Source organism: Lathamus discolor, chromosome 6, assembly GCF_037157495.1.
Source record: "Lathamus discolor isolate bLatDis1 chromosome 6, bLatDis1.hap1, whole genome shotgun sequence".
In the NCBI taxonomy this organism is placed as follows: domain Eukaryota; kingdom Metazoa; phylum Chordata; class Aves; order Psittaciformes; family Psittacidae; genus Lathamus; species Lathamus discolor.
In genome coordinates this window covers 63,356,765-63,381,835 of record NC_088889.1, presented here as the reverse complement: position 1 = coordinate 63,381,835, position 25,071 = coordinate 63,356,765, and the positions used below count along the sequence as shown (strand labels likewise).

At 45.5% G+C, this 25,071-nt stretch overlaps 1 protein-coding gene across 9 annotated transcripts in view; it reads right to left on the bottom strand.

The window, feature by feature from the left end:
• The window catches only part of WT1 (WT1 transcription factor), an 84,521-nt gene that overhangs the window by 5,224 nt on the left and 54,226 nt on the right, over positions 1–25,071 (bottom strand). For 6 of the 9 annotated variants that reach the window (XM_065683245.1, XM_065683247.1, XM_065683243.1 and 3 more), the window contains 6 exons: positions 23,984–24,106; positions 23,719–23,821; positions 18,118–18,195; positions 9,135–9,237; positions 7,671–7,821; positions 1,255–1,344 (listed from right to left, as the gene is read on the bottom strand). In XM_065683245.1, coding sequence (XP_065539317.1) covers positions 1,255–1,344; positions 7,671–7,821; positions 9,135–9,237; positions 18,118–18,195; positions 23,719–23,821; positions 23,984–24,106 — 648 coding nt within the window. Of the gene's footprint in view, positions 1–1,254; positions 1,345–7,670; positions 7,822–9,134; positions 9,238–18,117; positions 18,196–23,718; positions 23,822–23,983; positions 24,107–24,263; positions 24,445–25,071 lie in introns of those variants that run through there. The other 3 variants (XM_065683246.1, XM_065683240.1, XM_065683248.1) reach the window with 3 other exon arrangements.

Here is a 25,071-nt window from a genome sequence, read left to right as displayed (position 1 = left end):
CTTCTACTACTATTTTACACACTACAGATAAGTCTTGAAGACTGCTTATCACAGATAACGTTCTAGCATGCAGTTGCAAAAATATATCATACCAAGAGAGCACTTCTACACCAGCTTTCAAAGACACTTCCTACATGTCCCAATACCATATAAGTGAGATAGAACATGTTTAGCAAGAAAAGTGGTAGGCAGAAATCCACCACAGAACTGTGAGTAAACCAGTTGTCAGGCCACTCCCCGAGATACAGGAGACCCAAACGCAATTTCTGGTGCAACTCAGAGGAGCACTCTGAAGCCCTTTCTCATGTTCCATAGAGAGGTCCCTCATGGTTCCACTCTTGACTAGGAGGCTGAACTCATCACCACCTCATCTTCTGTGACTTAGAGAAGAGCTGCTGCCTTCCTTGGCAATCTAATCTAGACTTCCAATAACTCCTGAAATGCTGAAAAAGGCTGTTCTGACATCAGAAAATGGTGTCTGTGCGAAAAACAACATACTGAATTTGGACTGAACTTACAAGCAGTTTCAGCTGTCTCAGAACATTTCACCTTGTCAATGATCCACTGAGAAAGACAGGTCCTGGACACAAGCCTAGATAGGACCCAGACCCATTCATGACTGCTCTGCCCTCTCTGCCGTACATAAACTGCTATACACTTTCCAGGCTATTTTTGCAATCCAACCAGCCAGATCTTTGATGTTTCTCTCCTTGCTGCCCCTGGAATCCTTCTTTAGTTGGCAGAGTTCAAAAAAGGTTCAAATCTAAGATGGAGTGGTTTGCTGAATTAAGATCTTAAGCATTATAGACAGTATGGCTTTTCTTTTTCCAGTTCTGTCTACCCAGACATGCACAGTAATTCCGCCAGTCTTTCAGGTCAGGCACACGCATCATTCAGCTGTTAGCATTGCCACACAGGCATCAGAATAGCAATAGTAGTGTTTATCAGGCAACTTCTTGCAGAACTGTTTGGTTTTTAAAAATAACAGATTCCCTATATTGGGGGTACAGTATAAAGCAAACAGTTTCATTAAGAAAGCTGTTTCAGAAAGATGGCAGTAGGATGAAAGTGTTGCATTGCTAATAAAAACTCCAGCTACAGTCCTCTCCTAAAGCTAACTTCAAGGGTTTGGCAGTATGGGCATTGTGGATAAGCAGACACATCATAAAAAGAGAGGTCCAGAAGTAGACTTTTTGGATCACAATTCACTTCTAAAGGTGAACTCCAGTGAGTAGAGATGTGCTGTCAACAAACCTGTGTGTCGTCTTTGGTGGCGTTTGAGTTGGTCTGAACGAGAAAATCTTCGTTCACAGTCCTTAAAATCACACTGATAAGGCTTTTCACCTGTAAAGGACAAACAGTTTACCAGAACATGTGGTACACATCAGCTAGAATGAGATATAGACTTCTCTCTTGCCTAAAGCAGTTTAGTGGTAACCCAGGACTCATGTGCTATAAACCCATAGAGCTGTGTTGGGATCAGTGGGGAAAGGCTGGCATCATTCCTCTGCATCCACACTGATAATGAATCTGCTCATTCTAAAAAAAAAAAAAAAAGCACCATTAGGTAAAAGCTACAAAAAAAATCCAGTTGCATGGGGTTTTTGTTGCTTTCTACTGGAAAAGAACAGAAATCTCTTGGTTTATATTTCTCTGAAAACCATATTAAGGCCTTTCCACCTGTTTCAGTAATACATATTCTGTACAAAGGAATAACTTCATTTTAAAGCAAAACCTAAACAAATGGCATCCATTTAGGTGGCAATTTTAACCACTCCAAAAGAAACAGAACAAAATTCGACCACAGAAAAATACATATTCTTCCCCAAAACACAAATTATGTTTCTTCCATAAAGCACCATTAAATAGAATTTCTCATGTAGCTGCACACCTCCTGTAGGCAAGCCTGTGAATTATTGCACAGCCTCCTGTAGATATAAACTCCTTCTCCACCTCCTATGCAGCTCAGCAAAGACCATTGGTATGGCTTTTCTTTGGGACAAAAAGTGAGATTCTGGCTTTTCAAAAAAATGAGCCCCCTACAAGATGGTGTCTCAAATGAATGTGGTTTTCAACCAAGGCAAAGGACCAACAATATATGCATGCAATATACGCATGCAATATACACATGCAAAACCAAATGCAGTGATCAAGGAGCTTGAGGAAAGAGAGAAACACTGCCGGCATGTAGCGTACCACACTGTGGGTGAAATTCAGCCAGCACACAAAAAAATAGTCCTCGTGCTGCTACAGAAGTAGCTGTATGATCTTTCAGATCTGATTCACGCACTGGAATCCTGCAAAAGCCTCAGATATAATCACCTTTATCCCTACATAAGGTCTGGTGACAGAGCCACAGCCCTGCACAGAGGCCTCAGGACAAGAAGTAATGAAACATCTCTCTCTTCAAAGCTGGCAGAATCCTGGGTTTTATCTGGAAGGTACACACAAGACCAGCTGGGACCTGCTTTGTCTACTTTGAAAAGCTGAGATCTAAAACAAAGGTCCATGAGGAAGGACCTAAGGAAAAATACCAGCTGACATGCGTAGTGGGGTTAATTTCTCCAGGAATATTTTTAAAAATCTATCAGTTTCATAAATCTCCACAGAAGTGTCTGCATTTCTGATTTTATTATGATGAAGACGTGTATTCTGGTTACACTGGTATTCTGAGATACCAGTGCAAACTAGTTTAGTTTAAAGCAGAAGCAACAACTTAGGCAACAGAGCGTAAGTAGCATGTTAAGGACAGCATTTCAAACACTGTGTAGCTAAAATCAAAATCTTACAAAAGCAACTTAATCTGCACGAACAAGCTAACTTCCTGTGCCAGTCACCCAAAGGAGTTTACTGATTCTCAGACCTAGGTGTGGACAATTTCCATGTCTGCTGTGCTTAATTTATTAGCATAAGGGATTAAAGTTGCCACAGGTGTTTGAAATAGCTCCGTACACTTTGACCGCGTGGACTTCCCAGGGGGTGCCTGCTTTTCAGAAATCACTTACTTCCAAGGAATTCAGCCCTTTGGCAGATTTAAGAGGGGGAATGTCAGCAGAGCAGAATGCAGTGACAGGATGATTGTCTGCTAATTGCAATATAAACTCAGAAGATGGTTAAGGAGGTATTTTAATAAAACAGTATAGCGGGTCTAACAGCATGCACACAAAAGTATTTATTTAAATACTTTGAAATCCAACCTTGATTAAATTAAGGACAAATTTGACCAATGCATATATTAAAGGAATCAGTCCAAGATGCTTACACAAAGATATGATGACACTGCATAGAAAACAAAAAGCAAAGAAACAAAAAAAGGCACAATATTTGGACAGAAATCCTAATTTCCTTTTCCTACTACACCTTCCACATCAGCTAGTGCCAAGCAAAATGCCTGCCAAACCCAACTGTCACATGTCTGTTACTGCCCAGAAGTTCCATCAGAACAGGACAACATGAATGAGCCAGACTGGAAGTCTGTGAGTACCTCATTAAATCACTATATTGAGGGGGGGTGGAGCAGTGTCTAGTTTCCCCAGCCCTGTTAAAGCCTCTCCAGTAAAAGGCTAAAGTCTCTTAATGTATGAAAACTATTCCATAATGCTGTCACCTTCCTACAGGACCACATACAATTTCAAAACAAAACAGGACATGAAGATGGAGCTTCCCCAGTCCTTCCACCTGCAACTCGCAGGCTTCCAGGATTACTTATATTTCATTATTGAGAGAGAGCACACAAAAGAAAGGCTAAACTCAGTGCATAATGAAGTAGTTGAGAGAGGACAGAGGGAATAGCAGTTCTTCAACATTTAGGGAAATATTTAGAAAAACTAAAGGTCAACAATGGCAAACAAGTATTAATCAGCCTTTGCACATATCATAATAAATGTTTCTAATAAAATAAACCTACTTGTACAAAAATAGTTAAAGCAGAGGAACCTGTACATTTTCTCTGGAGCAAATTCATTTGCCCAGACACATGAGAAAAGAGAAATTCCTACTGCTGTAGCAGCTGCACAAAATATTCACAATCATTGCATTTAATTACAGAGTGCTACAAGAGCAAAATCCCACTGTTAACAAGAAAGCATGAGGAGAGCAGGCTGATTTTGAAACCAGAGGCTGCAAGCCTGAATGAGAATCTGAAGGTCTATACGCCCTGCACCAATTTAAGCCCCTTTTCTTGTATACACACCTCAGCACACGAGTACAACCCTGTAATCACAACTTTACCTCAATAATACAACATCTTTTTGTTCAAAATAATTTGCTTCAGCAAACACAGCTAAAATGTGTGTCTCTATTTAGTAGGGAGCCTTGATAGGTAACATTTTCTGTCATTGTCACGCCATAGTTCAGATGTGAGATGTTATTATTGTTTTGAGACTAATCTTGTATTTTAAATACATAAGTTTACCATCTCTGTACACAGAAGACATAGCTCTGTCTTTCAAAGAGGGTGTAATGATGAACTGCAATAATGACTGTAAAGCACTTAGCAGCACAGTGGCACATACCACAATAAAATTATTTTTGTCAAAGCAAAGAAATCGTTGTTAGATGATTAGTATAAAAGTCATTATTAGACTGTGCTACTTACACCCCCCAGAGCCCCAGAAAATCATCACCAAAACCTGAGTCCCTGCCACACAAAGGACAACCTTCATCAGTTACAGATTCTCACACCTCACTGTTAGAAGTTCATACCCACAGTTGTGCATATTTAGAATGAGGAATATCCCTGGCAAGCAGGCGGAGGGTATTTTCTCCGCAAAAATGCTCAGCTTTCCATCAAGATAAATCCAGTTTTTCCAGTGTGTGGCACTGAACCCAAAGGATCTCTGGCAAGAATGTTGTTTCCACCGTAAATGAAATTTATGGAGGTCTAGACATCAATTTGTTTCTGCAAAGAAGTCTCTGAAGTCTGCCACAGGATGACAACTCACATTATTTGCTGTACTGCTGAAAAATTAGATGTATTTTTGCATTTCCTTTCAGAGGCCAATCTACTGCAGCAAAATACACCAAGATAAGAAAAAAGCTTTTTTGGCTGAACATGTTTCAATAAAGGCATTGTTAACAATGGATAAGCAGTCGTGGAGGGTACAAAATGTCAACATATTTTCAGGGAATGCAATGTTGAAACATTGGTAAAACCAATTACAGAATCCAACTTTGTGTTTCAGCGCCCTGCTTGATTTTGCAATACTGCAGCTAGCGAAGAACAGAAGATCTGATGAGCTGGCCCTCTGCAAGTATCTATTACAGTAAGGAAAAAGATAATCAAGAGCCAACATTGTTCTGCAAAGATACTATCTGCTGGTTTAGTATTGGATGTATGTAACAGCTTGTTTTCAATGGTCATCATTTTAAAAAGTGTCCTACCGCTACGCTAAGAAAGGTGCAAGAGCTTCAAGCCCACAAGTGCATCCATAACCACAGTACAGGAGGGCTGTAGAGAGGTATACCAAACGCAAACAAATTATCCTTCACTTGAGCTGACGTCTGACAGCTCTCCTGACTTCAGAGTGGCGTGTCAGGATTCCCGCATCAAAACACTGAAGCATAAGAAAAAGAGACATATCCCTTTTTTTATTAAGAGTATTAGGTGTTCTGACTGCCAACTACTACGCTAACTGTTATCAACAAGACAAGCGCTCCCCAAAATTAGGACGAACAAACCACAGGAGGAGACAAGAAATAGAAATAATCATATTCTAAAGTCTCTACAGGAGCTGGAAATTGGCAAGTAAAATTTCCAGACCATAATCATATGAAATGTCTAGCACCCATTCAACAGGCTGGGGACAAAACCCTGCCAGGATGACGAAGAGGAAATGTTTTTTCTATTCCTAAATCTGAATGCATCAGCTAGGTGAGTTTCCAAGTAGCTCTCATACCAAGAGTGCACTATCACATGCTTTACCCTCTTTAGCTGCAGCCAACTTCAAAAGCTTACATGGTCATATTAAAGCAATGCTTGTATCAGTAAATACAAGCCTTGGAAATCAAGTTGCTCTGTTTGTTAAGGAAAGTAACTTGCAAAGGTTGTCAACACATCAAAATACAGTGGCAGAAAGATCTGGGCCCACCTGTACAGAAGAGATGTTTGAGGGAAAGAAAAGTAGTTCTTCCCCTACCCTGTTCCACTTTAGCATAAACCAAAGGAGGGGCATGTATGACCTCAAAGTCAACGGGAAGAGTCTCTCCAGGGGTGTCAGATGGCTGTAGTCCTAATCCCCTACTCCCTCTGTGTCTTGGACCTTTTGTGACTCTGCATGCCTAGATCATGTGTGGTGTAATTCTGCAACTCTTCAGTTAAGGAAAAAAAATATCTAAGTTGAAGTCCTTGTGATACATCCAGGAATAACACTGCAAAAGCCAAGCAACTAAACGGAATAAAATACAGGACCAGAACAAATAAATTATGACTGTTAAAATACAATTTAGGAATGAAAGAAATCATGATTATGAGAAAAAATCAGAACAGTTTAGCCATACTCAAGAAAAACACTGCAGTTAATGGACCCCAAAAGATGAACACATTTTCTTGTTTCCGATTATTTACAGATAACAGAATAGCATTTCTGTAGATCTTCATCTCCAAAGACTAGATTCCAGTTACAATTTAAATTATCTTGAATGTGTAATCTGAGCAATGCTGAAGATGTCTATCTGAATATTTTGTGACTGGCCCATTCAGAGATTGAAAATCCTTTGTAATGCTCATTTCTCACCTGTAAGTATTTTACACAATTAACTAATGTCACTACATGGTCTCCAAAAGGCAAAGTTATTACGAAACATCAGACAAGCTGCCATGTCATGCAGAATGAGTTGCTCTGCCCTCATCCATTTCACCCCTCTGACTTCCTATCAGGCTAATGGCCAAGTGAACATCCATATTTACAGATTTTATCCACAGATTTCTAGATTAGCACAGAAAGAACTGTCTAAATGAAAATACGATAGGCAGTCCAAAAATTGTATAAGGAGTATATATAAAGGTTTATCATAATTCTACATTTCCAACAGAATAAATCTCCCAGTAGGGAAAATAACTTTGTTTACTCTTCGGCAAGGTGCATCAGAGCATTTGATTTTTACATTTTGAGATGGAACATATATTGCCTGAGCTCAAAGAGAATTCAGATCTTAGCCTACAAATGACTGGCTTCAGGCTCAATTCTTCATGGAAAAGTGCTGTTTGAGAAAACTCATTTGCAATCCCTGCCTCTACCCCCAGCCAGAAAAGGCTTCCTCAGGAGGACAAGAGGCTGCTAAATGTCTAGGTTCCTCTTGCAGAGGAAACTTCTTAAGAGTTAACAACAGTTAAGATTTGGAGCAAGCCTTGATGCTGCCAAATGGAGGGAACAGAGACAGGGACAAGATGATTCACAGCTCTGAATGATGCCCTGTAACAGTAAGAGAGGGAGGGAGGTGATCTTCCTGCTGTCAGCACTGCTCTGTGTTTTTATTCACTAGTTTCAGTCTTCTGCATCCAAAAGAGGGATTGCCCAGCTGACAGAGCACATACATACTCATCTGACAGACTCTGTCTGCCCCTTACCTGGCAGATCATTTCTTGCGCCTTATGCTATTTTAAAACCACCCTACCCACTCTGCTGTCCAGTGCTGTGACGTGATTTATACCAACCAATGCTGACACTCACCAGTGTGCTTTCTGCTGTGCATCTGTAAATGGGACAACTTAAAGTATCTCTTGTTGCAGCCAGGGTACGCACACATGAAGGGACGTTTTTCATTTGTCTCATTTGCTGGTCGGACAATAGTCGGAGCTACTCCTGGCACCCGTCGGACATCCTACAATGACAGAGACTTGCTAATGTAACACGCGTGTTCTCAAGCTTTTACTAACATATTCAAAGACAAACAATCAGAGGCGCTTCTCCAGGACAGAGATATTTAAATATACTGCAAACTGTAAAACTCTACTTTAACGAAGTACAACCTTACTATACCTTTAATCTGTTAAAGTCTGTTTATTAAATTTTCACCAAATATTGATGTGCAAGTTTAAATAGGCCACGTTCTGACCTCACGTATAATCACACAATTCTTCAAGAACACTCATCGGCATATAAAGCAGTTTTAGGCTTATAGTAGTGTAAGAGGTATGAGCATGAGCCAGAGTAGCATTATCCTCTTTATTTTAAATACTCATATAAAGTTTAAGGACAGGGAAATTAATGTATTGTGTTAATTCAAACTGGTAAAAAACAAAACAAGAAAGCCCTTCTAGCTGGAGCTGGTGAGTAGTTCAGCCTTAATGAATTTTGACCACTGTCACAATGTTCTGTCAAAGATGATCTTCTCCTTCTGGAACAATTAACTTCCTTAAACAATGTCAACTGCTTACTTTTACTCACTCCACAAAGCTGCCTCACAAGCCTATTTCTGAGAGCTGGCCACTGAATAATGATTTATTAAACTGTACAGAAAAGCAAAAGATGCTATCTACATACACTGATGCATGTTGACAACAGAGAGCAATGCAGAAAAGACAGACACTTCGTAATGACTTTGCCATTAGTTTTAAGAACGTATAGCTTTTACAGTGGTATTTATTGATTATATGACTTTCAGAAAGGGAGGAAATTAACTCTCTTGAATGGTGAGTTCCTCCCAAATATTCACTGATTACTTAGTCATTAGGAAACAATCACTTAGTATATTTTGTTTTAAGGAAATATATTTGCATTAGTAAAGCCTCAGAAATCCAAAAAAAGCAAAATGTCATCTAACACTTTTTTGTATATAGTTATCAGACGTAGTCCGTTGTAACCATTGAAGCTTCACACAACCAGAATGACTAGAGCTAGGAGGTGGAAACTGGATCGCATGTTTTGGAACATCCTGAGAGGTTGGTAAGGAATACTGCCCTGCAGACATACTTTAGAAGAAGAAATAAACAATTTTAAATGACTGTCAGAAAGAAATCTTACACTGTACTTCAGTGGCTTCAGTGGAGTCAGGACACTCCGTAAAGCATTTCTTGATAACACAGGGAAACCGCAAACCGAGGATGGATTTATAAATACCAATGAAATAGTACACAAACAATACAAACAGGCAGCAGTTTTACTTCCCTAGGAAGAATGTCCTATCATACTCACTTGTATGCCTCTAAAAACTCCATGGGTATGTATTCTGTACTGGGCCCCACAGCTGTACAACATGGGAGCACTGTGGTTCTCATTTTCATATCCTGCTGTATGGCTGTAAATAAAGAGGGGAATAATGGGAAAATGAAATATTTTTCAGTACTCAGCTCCATGTGAAAGGTTTCATTTCTTAAGTCAGTAATAACACATGCAGAGTTTGCTTTCATAGCCCAGATATCCAAGTTCAAATGCAATTCACCAAAGGAAGCCTGCTCTACCTTCAGATGGCTCTGCTTCCACTGGCACAATGCACTGACTCCATCCATATACCTATTAGTATCCACTATGACAGCCCAGTAAAAGAAAAAATTAAAAAATTGTTATGATTTGAACTCTGATGTATTTCCACAAAGATTTTAGGTAAGAGGGAAAAATCCACACAGCAGCATGACTGTGTCATGTGCACATGTACACATTATTTATCAGTTAAATGTGGGGCTGCCTATTGCTAATATCTTTTGGAATGAGCAAAATGCCTCAAGTTTCACATTAAGTGCAGTAGATTTTTGTCAGCACCTCATGACTCAGATATTACCAGATACTACCAGGAAAGTGATGACATTTATAAGAATAGCAGTCATGCACTCATGAACAGAGATTACAAATCAGTGTCCGAACTATTTATCCCACATATCAGCTTGCAGGGTGCATTACAAATTACCCCCTTATAAAAATACAATTAAAAAAACCAAACCAGCCTCTCCCTACCAGGTATTTACATATCCTTCTAGGGGTAAATTTTCAAGATTGCTCATGCAGCATAATCACAATAGTTTAAAATGTCTGTAGCCTTTGTTGTGTTTTGGGGCTGTCACAACCATGTGTTCTGTCTAGTTACATTCTTCAAAAAACCTATCTTCTCCCGTCCAGAATGTTAGGAACATTGCTGTGCTTCCTGTGTGCAACCTTCTTAATGTCAAAATTACAGATAAATTTGAGGGTTTCATTTTAAATGTGCATGTTACGTTAGTGCGGACATTGACACATGTATTAATATACATTGGCAGCAGTAAGTGTTCATGTTTTACACTGCACTAGAAATCAGAAAGGCCAGAACAAAGCCCAGGGGCACATAGCTAGGGACAGAGATGGATACATAGGATGTTATCCCAGTCTTTGCCAAAAGCTTGCAATAGCAATTTGAAAGGGCCCCTGAGGCCCAGACTCTTATTTCACTGGTCCTTCTTTTCTCTTCACTCAAAGTTCATGTGCAGAGTAGAATTACAAGGAAGTCTTAAAACTCTTACGTGATTTGCAGAGCAGCCAGAGGAACTGGAACACAGGAGATGTCTAAATGGCTTGAGAACCTGACTAAGCAGGAGGGAGGAGGGCTTGTGAACATCTCCTACTGCAGCCTGTAGGTTGCATTCTTCAGTAGGTGTCCCCATAGTGGCTTGCAGGCTGCCACCTGGCAGATGACTTCCTTTACATCAATCCTTGTGCTGCTTAAAATACCAGTTTCAAACCATGGCTTCAGCTGGCTATTCAAAGCAAAGGCTACACCTTTTAGGAAGGTACTCTGTTTATTTAAGTTTTAAGCAGCAAACAGGTGATCATACTGAATTAAGTTATAGGGCAGCAGCAGGAAATTCTCTCTCGTGTAATAATAGATAAAGGAAGATGCCACTATCAGATTAAACTCTAGATACGTACCATGAATTTCATCATTAGTCGCCTTAACAGTGTAACCTCTCATTCACGTCTGTACCAGCCACCTTACACATTACAATAAACAAGAGACACATAGCTAGATAAGAGGATTTCCCAGAGCAGAAACTTTGGAAGGAAGATGTAGTAAAAGCTGATGCCATAAAACACAGCCTAACTCTCCCTCCAGATTCACATGGTTTTCATCTTTCAGTGATAACCATTTCTGCAAAGACCATTCAGTTCTGAAATAATCCCTTCCAGGAATACGAAGCAAAGACCCTGTCTGTGCCTTAAGGAATGGCTCTATGAATGGGAGGTATCCTCCAGATAATCTCCACCTCCAGTTTTATTACACAGTTGGGAAGCCCTCCTCAGCATTCAGCCTTTTTCACATTTCCTCCCATTATTTCTAGTCATACTTCACTAAAACTGTACACACAACTGCAAAGCCTTGAAGAGTAAAACCTGTTTTCTGAGCCTTTTGACCTACCACATGCTAAGTGGTTAACAAGTCCCCTAGGAAAAACGCATCAATAATCAGTTCCCATTTTACACTGGGCACATTTCCATCGACATTGGCTGGTACTCAGCATGGTCATATGGATGATGACAGCAAAATGGATCACGTGAGATTTCCTGGATAACATACTGTTTGTTCACTATAAAGCACTATGGAATAATCTGACCTTCGGAGAAACAGAAATTACAGGTGAATCCTCTTTCCAGTCAGTGGAGAAACTGGAATGCTGGAGTTTTCACCACTGCTCCCTTGAACTTCAACCTTCACTCTCCACCGATAGACACCTCACTGTGAAATACAGTTTTTTTCTTCCAGCCTCTTTTCCCAATGCAGCCAGATGTCTGCCGCAAACTCTGTTGCTCAGCTGGCTTATTGCATATTGCTGCTAAAATTTATATGCTAAAATAAAAGCACTGATAGAAAAATTGATTTATAAATCTCTTAAATACATTACTGAAACTCTGCATACAAGAAGTAATGATCAGATGCAATACCACATACATAAGCAATAGCAGTCACTGATGAATTTAATAGTGCATTAACTAAATGGAAATCTTAAGCAGGTAGGAGATGCCTTAACTTTCATCTTTTCTAGTCAGGTATTCAATGTTTAACTAGGCAAAGAGAGGATGCCTTATACACTTAGGCCACCAAATCTGTAATTATAATAATGAAAAATTATCCTGATAGACTCTCAGGACTAGGTAACAGACTAGACCTCCACCAAAGCACTGCAATGTGTCCACCCCACACCCACTAACAATACATGCATTACAAATTAAAAAGAACCATGGAATCACAGAATGGTTTCACTTGGAAGGGACCTTAAAGATCATCTAGTCCAAGCCCCAGGACAGCCAAGAAGGTACATTAGAGATTATACTGTACTGTTTGCATGAACACTGATAATTCAGGGGAGGTAAACACTGATACTTGGGGAGAGACAGGCTTCTGGGACTGGAACACACGAGTTCTCTCCCAACAGGATGGGCTGCTCAGGCAACACCAGAGCAGCCTGGAGAACTGCCAACGGAGCCCCTCACTGCCCTGCTGTGAGTGCACTCACAACATGGCTGAGAGCACGACCAAAGCTCCTACACTGCACCTTCCCTGCTTCAAGGGCTGAGCAGCCCCCAGGAGGAACTCAGCTAAAGCCAGGAGGACAACATGGCTGAATTAACCAAAGGAGAAAAACAAAAAATCCCCAGTAAGGCTCAGAGTTAGGACATTAGACCAATCCTGCCGCAAGTCCCAAAAGGAGTAAAAACTAATCAAGGTCAGACGCAGCCAAACTGGCCTGCCAGGATCTGACAGAAATCTTTGCTGGAGTAAAGACTAAAGGACACAGCCTCACAGTCTAGCTCCACCTTTACTTGTAAGTACACAGCTCCCTTCGGCTTCAATGGGAACTGCACAAAGGCAGAACTGGACTACAAATGCACAGAATTGGAGTTAGCTGGTGAAAAAAGGGCTCAGTATATTGTGTTCTCTGGTTCTAGGCAGCCAGAAGCAGACCTGGAAACCTGGCCACAAACCTTATCTCTAGATAACTGGGAAACAAAGACTGATACTTCTGCAGCAGCACCCACTAAGCAGGCGCAATGTGCTGCAGAGGGTTTAGAAGTTTACCATTAGCCCAGCAAATCCTTAACACTCGGAGAGTAGCTCTTTTAAAATGATTAATCTCAGAGCTGTACAGATTGTACAAAGATTAATAAAAATGAAGGTTTTACAGATGAAGATGTGTGATGAAAAACAGAACAGCTTTAGAGAGCTGTATCAATCTAAGTGGTTATAAAAAACCTCATAAAAGATGACATTCTAATCTGAATATTTTAAAAAACAATCAAGCTGCAATTTCTCTCTCACACCATTTTTACTTTGCTAAACTGAAACTGCCTGTCTAATGTATAAAGCAGTTACAACTTAATCTGAAGAGTTAAGCTTTTTATTATTATTTCATAAACCAAAAAAGGGAAGCTTTAGGGTACACTGAGGAGAATTAGACAATTTCAAATGAAACGCGAATGCACGTTGATTCATGAGATTCAGACTTGGAAGAAAAAAAAAAAAAAAAGCCAGAAAGCAAGATTACATAAACCAGGCACCACATTAAGCCTTAATTTAATTGTGTTTCAATGCAGGAACAGGAATTTTAGGGTTTAGAAACAGAGCCAAAAATGAGGCAAAGTGAGGGTGTGGGCTAGTCCCGTTGATAACGGAACATAAAGGAAGAGAAGTAGAGTTAATTCCCTTTGCTAAAATATTTACCATCCTAGCACCCTGGGAAAAATATGTAGGGAGACAGCAAAAAGATTCTGATTAGTTATAGAGAAGATCATGTTTCTGCCTGTTTTTTGTCTAATACTATTACAGAGGGTGGAGTATAAAGCTGCATTTTTATCTGCACTTTCCAAGGCAAAGGAATACTAAAACGTGTGATTTCACAGATTACGGCCCCTCTGCCATCTCCAATGAGAAAACCGGCTGGCTGAGGAAAGGAAAGCACTGCATCTTCAGGGGACTCTCATCTCTCTGACTTCAACAGTCTTTGCTCGATTTGGGGTTTTTTTACTGTTGCCCTGAGTGGAATCAGGATTTCAAACAACACTTCCTTTCAAAATGAGACCCTCAGCTATCAGTGGGAAAGGGGAAATTCAGTGTTAGAGACAATAGGTTATTGTCCACTTCCAATTCATCTTGACTGTAGAACTGAACCCGAGTAGGAAGTTTTGCACCTCCAAATTCTACTAACAGTACCAGCAAAGCTAAACAGAGAAAACTTTACAGTTCACTCCTAGACAAAATAAGCATTCACTGTCTTGTTTTAGATGCAGCCTTAACAGTGTTCGATACAGATCATGCCTAATCTTCTTTCCAAACAGCAACAAATATAAAGTTTCAAGGAATGTGACAACTATTTAACACTCAAGCAAACACAAAAAGGTGGGGGCGGGGAACCAAACAAAATTTGTCTGGCTAGATACTCGATCTCAAATGACTGTTTGACTGTTGGAAGTACAGATCAAACCTTTTTACTTGAGCAGCTAAAGAGACCACTAGGCAATAGTTCTGCTAAGTCTTGCTGCTGGGTATGTGGCTGCGCTTCTTGTCTAGTGTGCCATGTCATTTACTTCTTGGTCTAAGTTTTATGCCACTTTTGTAAAGAGCTCTTGAAATATCAAAGAGGGTTTTATAGTCCTGAGGTCTACCTCGACAACACCACTATGAAGGGAAGCAGTATTTTCCACACTGAACAAATAAGGAAGCAACACCAAAATATTAAGGACAGAAAGGTGTTCACCAATGCGGGACATCCATTTTGAGATGTCTGGGACCTGAGTTCTCGGGGTAATAAGCAAGGGATCCAGTAACTTTCCTGCCACAGTATAAATCTGATCTCAGCTGCTCCAAACAAAATACCACAGAATGAGGAACAAACCTCAAACAGTCTGAAGAGATAAAATCCAATCCCATGGTGATGTTCACTGCCATAACCATGACACTTTCTTTTCAGATCCTTAAAGCTGCCAGTTTGTGTGACAGCTCTGGCAGACAAGTCAGCTCTCCCTCATCTACACCAAGTTTAGAAGATGGCAGAGAAGTCCCTGGACAAACAGACATGTAACCAACACAGTAGCTCACACAGAACTCTTCTTCTATCACATGAGTTACAAGCATAAGTTGAGCTCAGTCTTTGGCATTCAGAACCTAAGTGACAATCTACAACACAGATTCAAGTCATCTGGACTACATGGTAGCAGTGGTGGGTTTTCTTCTCCAGGGACAACTCCTCACAGAGAGGAGCTCAGTTTGGGCCATCAGACCTTGTGCTGGTTTGCCAGCACATAGAAACCTCTAGAATTCATGGCTGCAGCCTTTTCTATCTTCTTCCAAATTTACACCACTCTCCCCCTTCCCTGCCAGTCTATCACGCTGATGTACTCTGCCAGGAGACACCTCTAATCACCTTACGTGTCTCTCTACACCACTTAGCAGTGGCTGGCCAGGCACTCCACTCCATACCTTTTACTGCGCACCTCTGTCACTCCAGCCGTGCCTTCTGCACTTCCTTATGCTTACACCTGCTGAAAGCACTCAAAGACTAAAACTCACCAAGATGAAGAAACATTAAAACATCCCTAGATGTTTAAACATTAAAATATCTTTAGAGGAAAAAACAACCAGGATGAACAGTCTTCTAAAGCCTTAAAGCCATGGGCTAAAGCAGGCTCTGAGCAGATAAATTAATACAATACGTTAGGTGCCAGACTCTTGCTTCTGAACACGCACAAACAGGACTGTTCATAAGCTTGCAGCCCAGTGGGAATGACCTTCACAATACCTGAGAAGGACACAACTTTGGCCACCTGACAGTATTCCTTGCCAAATTCCAAACTTATAATCTGGAGTGAGGAGATGAGGCAAACATTGGCAAGAATGTAAACAGCTAAAAACCAGAATGCTCCCAGATAAATTGCTAGATAACTCAAGCACAGAAGCCGCTAGCTAACTCTACCTGAAATGGGTGGTGACAGCTTCATTCCAGTATATTAAACTTATGCTGAAGAGGAACCCAGAAAGCAATCTGCTGAGCTGGTCTGCTGACAGGTGTAAAGTGTATGACCTAGAAGTTCTATGTATTGTAGAGATCTCTAGCGATTTGCAGAACCTCCTGGTAATGTCTTCAACCTCCTTATGATGTGCAGAACTCTTAACAAGGCCAGGAAGAAGTGCTGGGGAGAACCCAAGGCAAGGAGCTAAACAAGGACTGTCATCGTTGGACGCAATCTAGAAGCTCCATATTTCAACAGAAAGATCGATTCCAAAATTCTTGAATTACAACTACAAGATTGAGAAAAGCATCTGAAATACTAAACGCCTGGGAATCACTTATGAACAGTTCATATATTTTAAAGATGTAAATCTTGGGAAGAATACCTTATGTTCATGGCAACTGAGACTGGAGGTACTGCGTGTTGTGACTCTCAGCCAGAAAAGACAGATAACTATTTTGGCTCATATTACTAGTGATGAGGCTATGTCTAGCACTGATTTTCCACAGATTCTACAATCCTGGCCTATACCAAAACTTTCAGCTTTGCTTTACCATACATCATTAATCTTGATTTCTCCCCCCACCCCTTTCATGCATCCTAGGTCACATACTTTACACTGCTAACAGTCTGACTTCTGGACAAGTAAGAAGCCATTTATTTTGTTCAGTACTCCTTTAATATTTCTATTGTGTCTTTTTTTTTTCACTGAGTTCCCCAAAGAATAATGTCTTCCTTGCCTTAATAACTTGGACCTCAGTCAAGGTTGATATGTTTCTCCATTCTGCAGGACATTTTCTCCAGAAGAGACAAAACAGTGTCTAATATTGTAATGACTGATCTTTAAAGGGTACAGCTTAAAAAGGAAATCAAAAACACTTTTGGAAAAAATAAAGTAGGAAATAACCTTTAAAAAGAGAGGACTGGCAGCAAAGACACTGAACTGTACACAGCTGAAAGACTTGGGGATCTTCTCCGACCAGAGAGCTCCTTGAGAGAGCTCTGCAGGCTTAATTCTCCCATTCATTTCACTATAGATAGTTCAATATGCTACTATCTTCTCCCTCTAACCTTCAAACACCATTTGTGAATGAACTACAAGCAAACCCATAATATTTTTTCCTTTATCACACTACAGCATGGTACACAAAGTCCATCTTGAAGCAGCTTTCCATGTTTATGGATAACTACATGAAAGCATAGGTCTGTATGGGCTTTTCTAGACCTCTCCTGTTGTACACTTGAGGCTGCCCACACTTAGACACTGAGATCTCACAGCAATTTGGTGATACCTACCTTTGGCAGAGGTAGGCCTTAACCAAGGCCAGTTACCTACTCGGAGCAGAGCAGGCAATCTTTGGCTTTACCTTGGCTAAGGACAAAAGGTGGCTTTTGCTCATGGCAGGTGAAACAAGGTGAAGATACGGTAACGCACCAGACCAGCTCGGTCCTCTCTCGCGCCCCCCTAGTGCCAGGACTACTAGAGGCACCGGGCACCGGCTGCCGAGCGGAGCGGCCCCAGTCCCGGCCCGAGAGCTCTTTGCCGCCCTGCTGACCCCTTCCCTGTCCTCCCCAGCACCCCGCCGTGGCCCCAGCGCCGGGCCCGGGGCAGCTGTAGGCTGGGGGCCAGCCCGCAGCACGGTTCCCCCCCGCCCCACGGCAGCCACCCCGGCGGGGCCCCGCGGCGCCTCGGGGCCTTTCCTGCCCGCCCAGCGGCAGGAAACCCCGCGGGGGAGGCGGGCCGGAGCCTCTTCCCGGCAGGTGGGAGGGCGACAATGGCCTGGAGGAAGGAAGCCGGGAGGCGGCAGGGCCGGGACACAGGACGCAGGGCCTGGCGAAGGGAGGGAAAGGGAAGAGGGATGGTAGGAATAGGCGACAACTCGACGAGGAGAGCACGGAGGGGCCGCTGCTGTCCTGCCGGGACTGGCCCCGGGGACCGGCCCTGCCCCAGTGGAGTCCCGTGGCAGAGCAAGACGAGTCGCTCGTACCTATGGCTTCACTTCGTAACCCTGAACCAGGCAGCACCCCAAAGCCCCATTTCCCGTTTGTGAAAACCGCAGTCACTCTGGCCAGAGGATGCGCCGCTGTCGGGACTGTCCGTAGCTTTTCGTGCTAGTGACCGGATCCAAGTCGTGAAATAAAAGATGGAGTTAGCTCAGCAACACAGCTATGCAAGGGCAAGAAATTTAAAAGGAATAGAGCACCTTACCCCTTCAGCGTGGATCCCAAGTTCATCTGATTCCATGTCATGCACTCAAGCTGTGAGGTCATTTGGTACAAATTGTCACTGTTGTGAAAGTACGGAAAATTAGAACTAACGTCACATCGATCAAATAAAAACCAATTTGTCAAGACAGCGACATTTTGTTATTGGTTTTCAATATATAATAGCAGAAAGTTAATATATTTTATATAATTCGTTTTATCGATGTGTTGCGAATTTAAAATATAAATTAAAAGGAAACCGAGAAAAAAAAAAGAATGGCTGTGGCTCCAGGAGCCTCTTTGGATCAGCAAGTCTGTTGATTTGGAAATAGATGGGAGTGGAGACATACAAATTTTCCTTGCAGAAAAGCCCTATCCCATATTGACATACTGAAATGAATGAAACGACTATGGGCGGCCCGGCGGGCTCCCGGCGAGGGTTATCGTTTCGAAAGGGGCAGCTCCGTCAGCGGGTGTAAGCGGGAGGGAGAGGGACCATGCGGCTAATGGCGCGGAACAGCTATCGTGACTCCTGATGGATGTTGCTACACAGAGGGGCTTGACAAGCCAGAGAAAAATGGAGTGGCTGCGCGATAAGAGGAGCTCGCCGCTGGAGCGGGCGCGTTCCAAATGCGGGCAGCAGGAGCCCAGAGAGCCCCCGCTGCCGAGCAGGGGCCGTGGCCGCGGCTCGGGGGGCCCTACTCCGCGCCCTGCCCGGGGAGGGCTCAGGGCGCGCTCCCGGAACGGCGGCCTGCGGCCCGTGCAGGTCTCCCCGTAGGTTGATTAATGACATCTCCGCTCGCTGGCCTTACGCGGCGAATTTCTGTCACTCTGGTAGGAGAGAAAGGCATTTCTTCCCCTTATTTTTTTTTTTTTTCTTCGTGGCAGGTAGAAGCGACCTAAAAAAGTCAGATTCCAGTGGGAAGCTTCTGCATATAAAAACAAATTAAGTGACTTCAATCTCGAAGTATGCACAATATCATTTGTCAGTATCACTGGACGCTATTATTCATCCGTGTGTCTGAAGTGCTATTATGCTACTACAATGTCCCGCATATCAGCCCAGGAATTGTTCAACTCTCCTGCAGTTTCCCCATTCGCAATAGCAGCCCGTGCTGGTCTGTGCCAACCACGTTTTGCAATTCCACGAATTCTTCCTGTAATGCTGCTGTAATTAATTCCTCCAGGACCGTGATTTTTATTAGAAGTGCCCGCCCGATGCATTTACAGCAGGAGATTTCCCTTTAACTTTCTTTCGCTTGACAGTTCATTTATAAGAGCCTCCCCCACAATATCCACTTTTCCCCCTCCTTTGCTTTTTCATAAAGCAATGCACTTACTCATCTTGTCACGACCTCGCAGCCACTGTATTGCATTGCCGCCTGCGGGTGACGGTGTCCGAGCCGAACCGCACCACACAGCTCTTAAACCAGCGCCCGTCCAGTGGCGAGGGGAAGCCGCGGCTTACACCGCCCCGCGCCCCGTCTAACGAACGCCCGCTCTGCCCGGTTTGCCCCTGGGTATACAGCTCCGATGGCAGCTCAGCTGCGGAGTCTGGGCTGGCTGCAGCCTTTGGAGGCGCCCGGGGAGGCCGAACCCTGCTCTGCCGCACTCGGTCCCTCCGGGTCGGGTGGCCTCAGGAAAGACCCGCAGCCCTCGGCCCTCCCCGGCCGCCCGCAGCAGTTGCGGTGAGGCGGCAGTCAGAGGAGCGAGTGCCGGGGCAGCAGGCGGCCGGCTCGGACCCCACTCCAGTCCCGCTTAGACCCCCCTGGCGCCGCGGCCGGGGGAGGCGCTCTCCAGACTGGGGTGAGGGACAGGTTTGACTTGAGGCCCTGCGGGATGCGCTCGGACCTTTCGGCACGCCCCGGGTGGGCTGTGCCCTGGCACCTGGGTGTCCCCAGAGGGGCACCCCCATACGCTTCAGCCGGGTGCAGAGGGGGCCGGTGCCAGCTCTGCTGCCGGCAGTGGCCAAGGGGAGAGATCTGTTTTCTGTGGAGATGCTGAGCACACGGCCCTGCGAGGTTTGCACCTCAAAAAGCCTGGATAGCCCAGGCACTATCTGTAAACCATGCCCAGGGCCACCGTGACTGAACATCTCACATCTAGCACGGGACAGAGAGCAGGACACCCATGACTCCATTTACGCCTTGCCATGGTTTGTTATAGACAGTACAGTGAGATCATCTCATGGAATTAACTGCTCCTCTCGAAATCTCGTTTTTGGGTGAAGTTTGAATGATGAGAAGGAAAGCGGGCTCCCCGGGGATCCGCCTGCCCCTATTCCAATCTGAATCCTTGGCCCTCCAAACGGCAACAGAGAAGACACTAAAAATAACTTATTTTCATTACAGAGATCCTTTTAAAGAGAAACGAGAGGAAGGGGGGAGGGGGGACGGACACATTTCTACAACGGGGATTAATGTAAATTGGAGTGGAATAAAAGGAAGTCAAAGCTGAGCAAAAAGGGAACTCAAAAGGAAACCAGTAGTAGATCATATAGAGTTTGTTTTGGCCTGCATTGCAGTATTACCGAGTTCTTGACCTCGGCACAGAAAGAGCTATAATCTGCACCGAGACTCCTCCACTTTTAAAGTCTTTTTAAGTGTGACTCACAGTAAATTTTCAACATCGAGCATGTTTACTACATTAAACAGCGCGAGGTAGAAAAGTTCACATCACCATTTTAATAGTCCCACAAACGCTAGTCATCTAATGCACACTTGCAATCTGCGCGGGTTTGTCATCCCTATCCAGCTATCAACCACCGCCGCAGCGCTCCTTGGCAGGGGGGCGGGCTGCGCTATAAACCGAGAGCAAGCAGTTGCCGAGGCGAGAGATTACGGAGATACTTTCCCTTCCTAGTAAAAGAATTACGATCATTTAACCGTTTCTTTCAAGCTGCCCCCTTCCCGAGAGCTTTTGCCTGGGTATGGGGGAAATAAAAAAGCTCTCCAGCCTTAGGGTACCTCCTGCTACCTTGGGCCAAGGACCCTGCCTCTCACCCCCGTTACTCCCTGGCGGGGAAGCCGGCAGGCTTCGCGGCGGTCCCTTGCAGCGGTGGGGCGACGAGGAGGGGGAAGAAAGAAAGTCACGAGATGGGTCCCTCCCGCCTCCCCTTGGGTTGGCGCAGCAGAGAGACGGGGATATGGGAGCAATGGCCCTGCGGCAGCCGGCGGACCCCAAGCCTCGGCCAGGATGGGGTGGATGGGGATCTCAAAGGACTCCCGTGCGCTACCCGAGGAGGGTGGTGCAGGGCGAACACCGCCTGTTGTATCCCGCCGTGGATAGAAGCAACACCTCTGGTTCCAAACACTTCCAGTTCCCGAGCTCGCCGCACTGCTAAAAGCGAGCGGGGACGGGCTACCGTCCTTAGCCGGTGAGAGGAGAGACAAGGGCGTCACTCCGGGGGTGCGCACCCCGCACAACAGTGCCATGCGCCCCCCTACCCCATCCATCCCTGCCGGCCTCTCCGCTCAGACGCGGCCACCGAGCCATCCGCTGTCAAAGCAGAGCTGGCAGACTTGGCCTGAATGGCGAAAAGCCAGAGAAAACTGCACAGAGTGGGTAGAAAATAAGTACAATCTTTAAAAAATTAATAATGGCGGTTTGGCCAAATCAATATAAACGTGGATTAAGACAGGCGTTCGGTTATCAGGCCGCTGGAGAAGTGGCTAAGGAGTCGCGTCCGTTTCTGCACCGTAACTACTCATCCCCTTTCTTGACAACACTTCCTAGGAAGTGCACTTGTAGTAGCAACACCGTTTTTCATGATGCTTCTGAATGTATGCGGGAGGGGATAAGGGAGTCACCCTCTGCTCGGGCTTGGATGCTGAAGCTCTGTGTGACGCGAGCTGCCCTCCATGCGGTACAAGTGTGAGATTTAAGGGCTTAAATCCTTATCCTACCGAAGGAAGTAGCAAACCTCCCCGGGGACGGAGCAGACCAAAGCCAAGGTCGGGCAGAAACCGTTCCGGTATCGTCGCGCTGCCTGTTAGTGCTGGGGTGCAGATCCTGGAGCCCTAGCCGGGAGGCGGCTGCCCGGGAGCGATGCTGCCTGGGCTTTCCCCCCTCCGACGCCACCGACGGACAGACACACGGAGGAGGGAGCTCTCGGCACAAGCAGCGCTTTTCCTATCGGAATCACACCTGCCGGGACGGGGCCCTCTCTGCTAAGCGTACAAATTGCCACATGGGACAGCGCCCGCGGTGCTGCTGCCGCCGGGAGTCCCGACACGGGAGCTGGGCAAGTGCCGGCTGGGCGGGGGAGCGGCCAGCCCAAGCCCCCCTGCAAACCATATTTATAGTTTTCCCCGAGCAAACTCTGCCGTTCCAGCGCAGGAGCTCGTCCCGCCAATTATTCGGCAAGCTAATCTCTCTGGGTAGGCTTCTTTCCTTCCTTCATTACCTCATTCCCTCCTTCCCTTGACGTCAGCTCACGTTCACTAGCAAAGTGGCTTCTGGAAGTGACAGAATTTTGTTGTCCCACATCCAGTGTTGATTAAGCAGAGATGATATAACCGGCCTACAAGAGCAGCCGCTCGCCTCTTCCTTCACGGAGGCACATATTGTTTTGTGTGCGAGGGTCACTTAGCAACTCCGAGCTAAGGGACTGGCCCCAAGTTCACAAAAAGTTGAAGAATAATTTCTGGGGAACTTCTTTGCTCACTAAACATGTTGTAAAACTGCGAGAGACACTCCCAGCCCCCATGCCAGACCGAAGAGAATGGGAAGCCACGCTTGGAAAGGACCCGTCTACTAGCCCAGGAGGGCTCGTGCCTGCAGCAAGGCTCCAAGCGCACCTTTCTCCCCGCAGGGAAACCCGACAGGTTTATTGTCCCGTTTTCAATAAACAACCTCCCTGCAGGTCATTCCCCGTGGCTCCTGGGAGCCATCAGAAGGGCTCTTGCTCTGCAAGCCAAAGCCCCTGGACACGGCTGCATTTTAATTGCCTGTACCACACTCTGCCCATCGCTGCTGCTTACCAGCGAGCTCTCTCACATCTTCCCGGCCTGGAGGAAGAGCGGCTGGGAGAATCCCAGAGCGGAGTGGGTTGAAGGTACAGGGATCCTGTGGCCTGAGCGGGCTATCCCCACTGTGCAGCGTGAGCCAAGGGGAGTTGCAGTGCCCACGTCTGCCCCGGGCAGTGAGAGATGCCCTGGAGCAGCGTTTAGGCGACCCCGGGCGTTTCCCCCAGGGGCTGATGAAGAGAGAACACAGACGAGGCAGCCCGGCTCCCGCTTTCCGGAGGCAGTCGGCACCTGCCGCCGGAGCGAGGATCCCCGAACGGGTAGTGCCCGAGCCCTGGGGGGCGGTTGACGCAGTGCCAGCGCCGAGCGGCTACGGACCCCGCAAACCCTGGCCCGGGGTGAGCAGGAGGCCCCGCAAAGCTCTGAGATACGGTGTGGCTCAGGGTGGAAGGTGCAGTGTCCTTTTTTGTTTCGTGGGGATTTGGTTTGGGTCTGTTTGTTTGTTTTTAACGCTTGAATCTTTGTTTCTTTTGAGAAAGGAAAACACAGATCTGTTTCATTGCCGAAAGGAGAAAGTCGTTGGGACGGCACGCAGGGGGGAGACCACGACTAGCGCAAGAGAAGGCAAGGCAAGGTACCTGTTGTAAGGGGTCCGGAGGAGCAAGGCCTGGCTGCCAGTGCAGCTGTCGGTGGAGGTGTGACAGCCGTACACAGGAGCAGGCACCGAGTACTGCTGTTCCCCTGCGGAGAGAGTGGCACAAGGTCAACCCCACGCTGCGGAGGGGGCTGCAGGGCCCCGTCCCCCGGGCCTGAGAAGCTCTAGCTCTGCGACAGCACTGCAGTGGGGCAGCGGCATGACACCGGATTGCCCTGCGGGCCGGGACCCCGCGAGGCTGACATTACCTAGCGAGGGCTGCTGGCTGATGGGGTCCTCGTGTTTGAAGGAGTGGTTTGTAAACTGGGCGGCGTGGTGCGACGGCGTGTGGCCATAGCTGGGGGTCCCGTCAAACGCCACGGTGCTGTAACCTGCCGAGGGAGCGAGCATTGAGGGGTTAGGACGTTCCTTGGGTTCGCTCGGCCGCCAGTCCCCCCCTCCTCCCGCCAAGCCTCCTCGGGCGGGCGTCGAGAAGAGGAGCCGGTTGTTGCACCACGCTCATCTCCCCCGGTGCTGCTGTCCGCCCACCATGAGGAAAACGACAACGAGTGTCGCTCCGTTCATCTCCCAGCACATGCACTTTGCAAGGCTGCGGGCCGGAGTGGTGGAAGCCCGGTGGGACCACCATGGACCCCGATGGAACCCCCCCCGTCGTGGAGAGAGGCGCGCCAGGCAGCCCGCTCCGACGGGCGGAAAGTCGGAAGTCTCGTCCGCCTTTAAAGAGAACGGATCGGCTTCGGTAATAAAAAGGATGTTTTCATTAGTTGTTGCTCATATTAAAGAGGAAGGTTCCCATCTGCTCAGTGTACTCCTCTGCCGTTTCCAATTTAGAAGTTACCCTTTAATCTTTTTTTTTTTTTTTTTTTTTTTTTAAGCCGCGTTCTGAAGAGTCTGCAATAAAGAGGCGGAATGTTACATGCAAAAATAAAACTCCTCCTTTCAGCGAAAATTGCTCTCCCAAATAATAAACAACTTATTTTGTTTCCTACACCGAGCAGATTTAGATGGAAAGCACCCACCTCTGCTGACCCCGGGCCGACACCAAACCGTAAATCAGGTGCTTGGACACCAGCTTTCATTAATGACTTGGAGCTGGCTAAACAACTCAGCTAAAAAAGTAATTACAAAGTAATATTATCTCGGAGGCTTCTCGGCTCATCAGCGTTTACCCCGAGAGCCGAGCTGCTCTGAGAGTCACTCTTCCAAAACAACAAACCAAAAAAAGTCCTGCCGGGGCTGGGAAAAGAAACAAAACGCAGCAGTGCTCGTCCCCCCTAACCCCACTTGTCCAGCCGGGGCACTCCCTCCCCGCCCGTCGGGAAGTGGCTTGTGGCCG